Source organism: Chiloscyllium punctatum, chromosome 8 (assembly GCF_047496795.1).
Source record: "Chiloscyllium punctatum isolate Juve2018m chromosome 8, sChiPun1.3, whole genome shotgun sequence".
Lineage (NCBI taxonomy): Eukaryota > Metazoa > Chordata > Chondrichthyes > Orectolobiformes > Hemiscylliidae > Chiloscyllium > Chiloscyllium punctatum.
Window position 1 is genome coordinate 79,862,482 of NC_092746.1, and position 6,000 is coordinate 79,868,481.

Sequence of the window (6,000 nt, forward strand, 5' to 3'; positions counted from 1 at the left end):
GCAGCCATCATGGACAGACTTCAGGGGTCATGATGTGATGAAATTAATTTCTAAGTATCCATTATGGACTTAATTGCAGAGAAAACACTTGCTGAGAAAAGCCATTCAAATCCCTTTAGACACTTAATTCCTTATTAAAAATTATATTTGTAGTCCCACAATAAAGATACCTATCTCTTTAATAAACTCTTGAAATTAATAATCAAACTGTTGAACTTAATCTTCAATGTGATAAATTGTGGAAACAATCATACATTAACAAACCAAGAAATAGCTACAAAAACTGCAAGTATTGATGCTTTTGTTCAGAGACTGATTTTCTTGTAGGAATGTAGGTGAGGAGGATTTTGCAATATTGACTGGTCATGCTAGGCCTTTGGTGTTCTCAATGTCAAGGTTGATGCTTGATAGTTTATCCGGTTTTATCCTTTTCCTCGAGTGGTTTGATATAATCAATGATGATAAAGTGGGGTAAGAAGTGAAGTTGGATGGCACGGTAGTACAGTGGTTAGCACTGCTGCCTCGCAGTGCCAGAGGCCCAGGTTTGATTCCAGCCTTAGACGACTGTCTTGTGTGGAGTTTGCCCATTTTCTCCGTGTGTGGAAAAGAGAGGATAAGTAGAATATTGTGCAAAATAGGAAAGTTAACATGGTAATATGAGTGGAGCAGGGTTGGAGGCCTACCAGGCTGGAAATGTATGTATGTGAAATGGAATATCGCATGTTTGACTTCAGCTTAAGTACAAGGTTGATGAAGATGCAGGATCCCAAGAGTCAAGATTAAGTTAAGAGAGTAGCTGGGAAAGAAATATTTGACAAATTAAGCAGCAAAGGAACAGGAGTAGGTCTTTCAGCTCCTCAAGTTTTTTTTACCTTTCAGTAAGCTCAGAGCTGATCATGACTTTAACACTAACACCTGACTTGGCTCCATATTAATTTACATCCTTAGTCAGCAAAGTTATGTCAATCCCAGATTTAAAACTAACTGAGTTCACATTCTTTGATGTTTTTTGTGGAACTGTTTCAATTATAGACAAGTGAGTCTCACATCAGTGAGACTCACATCAGTAAACTACTGGAAAAATTTCTGAAGGGCAGAATTAATTTCCACTTTGAGAGGCAAAGTTTGATAAGGCATAGTCAGCATGTCTTTGTCAGAGGTAGATTATGCTTAACAAATTTGATTGATATTTTCGAGGAGGTGACCAGGTATGTAGATGAGGGTAGTGTAGTTGATGTAGTTTATATGGATTTTAACAAAGCCTTGAATAAGGTCACACATGGTCGACTGATAAATGTGGTAAAAGCACAAGGGATCCAGGGTGACCTGACAAATTGGATCCAAAATTGATTTAGTGACAGGAGATAGAGGGTCATGGTAGAAGGCTGTTTGTGTGATTGGCTGCTAAGTAAGTTTGCAGTGACACAAAGATTGGCTGAGTGGTTCACATGAGGAAGAAGTCCTTAGGGTATAGGAGGATATAGACAGATTGGTCAGACAGAGGAGCAGGAAAATTGACGTTTCGGGCAAAAGCCCTTCATCAGGAATAGAAGCAGGAAGCCTCCAGGGTGGAGAGATAAAATGTGGGTAGGGTGGTGTTGGGGAGAAGGTAGCAAAGAGTACAATAGGTGAATGGGGATGGGGATGGAGGTGATAGGTCAGAGGGGAGGGTGGTGCAGATAAGTGGGAAGGGAGATTGGCAGGTAGGACAGGTCATGAGGACAGTGCTGAGCTGTCAGTTTCCTCATTTCCCCTCCCCCACCTTACCTTAGTTCCAACCTTCCAGCTCAGCACTGTCCTCATGACCTGTCCTACCTGCCAATCTCCCTTCCCACCTATCCGCTCCACCCTCCTCTCTGACCTATCACCTCCATCCCCACCCCCATTCACCTATTGTACTCTTTGCTACCTCCCCCCCCCCCCCCCCCCCCCCCCCCATTTATCTCTCCACCCTGGAGGCTTCTTGTCTCTATTCCTTATGAAGGGCTTTTGCCCGCAACGTCGATCTTCCTGCTCCTCGGATGTTTCCTGACCTGCTGTGCTTTTCCAGCACCACTCTGATCTAAACTCTGGTTTCCAGCATCTGCAGTCCTCACTTTTGCCTGGATAGGTCAGACAGGCAGATCACCGAAAGATGGACTTTAACCCTGTTAAGTGTCAAATGAAGTGTTTGGGATGAAATAGCAAGACAAGCAAGTATGAAATGAATAGTGACACACTAGGAAGCTCAGAGGAACAGAGCGATCTTGGCATGTTTGCCCACAGACCACTGAAGGTGGCAGGGCAGGTTAATAGGGTAATTATGGGGACATATCAGACATTTGCCCTTATAGGTTGTGACAGTTTATAAGAACAGGGAGGTTACATTGGAACTATACAAAACTAGTGCACAGCTGGAATAATGTGAGTAGTTCTGATTGCCACATTATAGGAAGGACGTGATTGCACTGGAGGGGGTACAGAGGAAATTCAGCAGGATGTTGCCTGGGATGGAGCATTTTAGCTGTGAAGGGAGGCTGGATAGGCTCAAGTTGATTTATTTAGTGCAAAGAAGGCTGAGTGGGGACTTGATTAAGTGTATCGGATGATGAGAAGCATGGACAATGTGGATAGAAAGCAACTGTTACCTTTAATTAAGATGTCAATAACAAGGGAGCATAACTTTAAACTGAAAGAGTGTAGTTTTGGAGGGGATTTGAGGAAGATTAATCTATGTAATGCAAGTTTCATTTATGTAATTCACCCCTTACAGTCCTGTCAACATTCTCGTGAATTTGTGCTGTATTCCTTCCAAAGGACTTGTGAGAAGTCCTCAGGTGCAATGCCTAGAATAGTACGTAGAATTCCAGACATGGTCCAATCAACAGTTTGTACAGCTGTTGCAGTATTTTCATGCTTTTTATTTTAGGCTGCATGTTCTGCAGGTTTCGTCTTTCTTTGAGTCTTTTCTTTGTACCTGACTACATAATTTTTGTTCATTGTGTACATTGTCTTTTAAATCTCCTTGATTTCCAACTCTTCCCAACAGTTCACTAAAACACTGCTCATTTCCAACCAGTTCTGGTCAAAAATGGATTACTTCACACCTACCTTCTTTGAATTTATCTGCCAAACATCTATTCTTCAACATCTATTCAAGTTTACTGACAATACAAAACTAAGTGCAGGTTTGAGTTTACATGAGGACACAAAGAGGCTACAAAATGGAGACAGTGAAGTGGTTAAGTAAGATGGCCCAGTTGGAGTATAATATGGGAAGAATGGTAAAGTACAATATTTTTAGATGATGAGAAGTTAGTATTCAAAGGGCTTTGGATGGCTTTGTTCATTTATCACAGGATTTTCAGCATATACAACATACACACGGCATATTTGATTTTATTCCAAGGGTGTATAAGAGTAAGACAGCCATGCTGCAACAAGGGCCTGGGAGAGGTGGGTGTCATTTCACTGTCTCAATTTTGTAGCCTCTTTGTGTCCTCATGGTAACTCAAACCTGCACTTAGTTTTGTATTGTAAGTAAACTTGAATACATTACATTTGGTCTCCTTATTTCAAATGCCATGACAGTAACTGGGTAACTTAAATTTATTGAAGAATAGATACTAATTCCTGGGGCTCATGTTGAACCTGTAAAAGACCAAGACAAACATGTAAGGAGTTGCTTCCCCATCTGATATTTTGTCACTGTTATGCTCCTCTGATCACAGGCTGGTTCTATCATGCATCCTGCTGATGGTTACATTAGTGAGGCTATCATGTGGTCATAGGTTTACATTAGAATTCAAAAGGTAATTGGGTAAATTTTGGGGAGAAGAAAGGGGATTAGCAGCTGGTGGGTGAGAGGAAGGTGATAGGATTTCTTGTTGAAAGAACTGGTGCAGATGCAATGGACCACAGAGGGTGGTGATGGAGGGTTGTTTTTCAGACTGGAGACTTGTGACCCGTGGAGTGCCATAAGGATCAGTGCTGGGCCCTCTACTTTTTGTCATTTACATATCATTTGGATGCGAGCATAAGAGGTACAGTTAGTAAGTTTGCAGATTACACCAAAATTGGAGGTGTAGTGGACAGCAAAGAAGGTTACCTCAGATTACAACAGGATCTGGACCAGATGGGCCAATGGGCTGAGAAGTGTCAGATGGAGGAAATGCAGGAAATACTAACAGGCCAAGGATCAGCTGTGGAGAGTGAAACAAAGTTAATATTTTCATTAACGTTAAAGATAATTCTGATAAATGGTCACCAACGGGAAACTTTGTTTTTCTGTCTGTAGTACTGTAGAGTACATTTTCCAGCAATCTCTGTGCTATCTGTATGATATTACTTTGGGAATTCATTGTGTTGTTTGCTTTTCCTGCCTTAGTCATCCAGTCAAAAGAGACCCCATCGCACAGCATGACGGGGATTGTGGTGGTGCTGGTTATTGCCCTTGCTATAGCTGTGGTTCTTGCAGGCTATTTCATTCAAAAGCGGAGGAGGAAGACAACAGAAACGGATACCAATTTTGATAACTCTCTTTATTTCAATCGAGAGAGTACAATTGCACCCTGTGACATGAAATCTCTTGTGCCAAACATAGAACAAAATGAACAAGGTTTAATGTAATTTGCAAAATGTTTAAAAGTTGTTGAAATAAATCTATAAACTGTATGCAGTTAGACTGGAAAACGGCTTTAGCGAAATCAGTATTTGGCTAAAGCATGCTTTTGCCATAGTACTTTGCACTGAACTCTAATTATTCTGCTGTATGACTACCTGTTTAGAGATATATATATATTGATTACTTTTGTTTTCATTAATGAATGATCATCCTGGTATAACTTTATAGAATAAATATGTTTAATACCTTAGTATTTTTATTATTGCAGTTTTATTACACTGCAATTTTATTATTATACTCAGTTTCTTGTGTAAATATTGAAAAGGTGACACCAAACACCACCATACAATTAAAACACAGATATTGATGTTCTTTGGCTGCTTGACCTATTACTCAGATGATTATCATAATTGTCTGTTTACTGGACCAATAAAGAAAACTTGCAAACAACATGTTAATAAAAAGCATAAACAAAATTCATGATATCACATAAAAAGAGTTGCAAGTCCAGTGATCCTTAGATAGTTTTGAAAACAAACATGAAAACCTAAATGAAACTAAATAATATCTTATTTAATTTTTAATAAGGCAACAAATTGAATTCTTCAATCAACTTTTGTTCAATATTAAAAAAATGACATGTTACACATAACCAGCTTAATAGGTTTACCTAAAATGAACTTCCAGATAGTTTGTATATTGTTTCCAATCTACATTTTTATAGCAAGCAGGTGCATTATGGGAAGTTGTGTGGAAAACTCTCAAAACCTTGAATGTAACACTTTAAACAACAGAATCTGGAAAAAGGAAAATGTTTTAATATCTAATGTGTAATGATAATGTTCCTAAATATAGCAAAGAGATGTCATTTTCTAAAGTGAGCTGATTTACAGATTTTTTGACACAATAAAGACAAAATCAAATGTATTTTGAAAATGTCACCCATCATTTTGCCATTCAGTGAACTACATATGAACAAGGAATTAATTGTATTCAGATTGTTTTAAAACCACAGTTACAAGTAAGGCACTTAATAAAATTTGTTATTTGTAAACATGAGCAATATGTGAAATGCCTTTTATATTTGTATAGCCTGTTTTTAGAAATCATACAACCTGTTCTTGAACATATACCTCAAACTGATAGTTCACAGTTTTCATTATGAGGATATAGCTGGATTTAATGTAGGAGCAGGAGTAGACCATTCAGCCCTTCAAGCATGCTCCATCATTCAATGAGATCATGGCTGATCTATTGCCTAGCTCCATGTACAGTATCTGCCTTTGGCCCATACCCCTTATTACCTTTGCTAAACAAAACAAAATCTATCTCAGATTTAAAATTAATAACTGAGCCTGCATCCACTGCCATTTGTGGAGGTGAGTTGTAAACATCTA

The 6,000-nt window shown here is 38.9% G+C and overlaps 1 protein-coding gene across 1 annotated transcript in view; it reads left to right on the top strand.

The window, feature by feature from the left end:
* Nucleotides 1–5,662, top strand: part of mrc1a (mannose receptor, C type 1a) — a 152,068-nt gene extending 146,406 nt beyond the window's left edge. Inside the window, exon 30 of the mRNA XM_072575908.1 lies at nucleotides 4,367–5,662. Within this exon, the coding sequence (XP_072432009.1) occupies nucleotides 4,367–4,608 (242 nt within the window). The 3' untranslated portion in view covers nucleotides 4,609–5,662. The remainder of the gene's footprint in view (nucleotides 1–4,366) is intronic.
* Nucleotides 5,663–6,000: the final 338 nt, after the last annotated feature.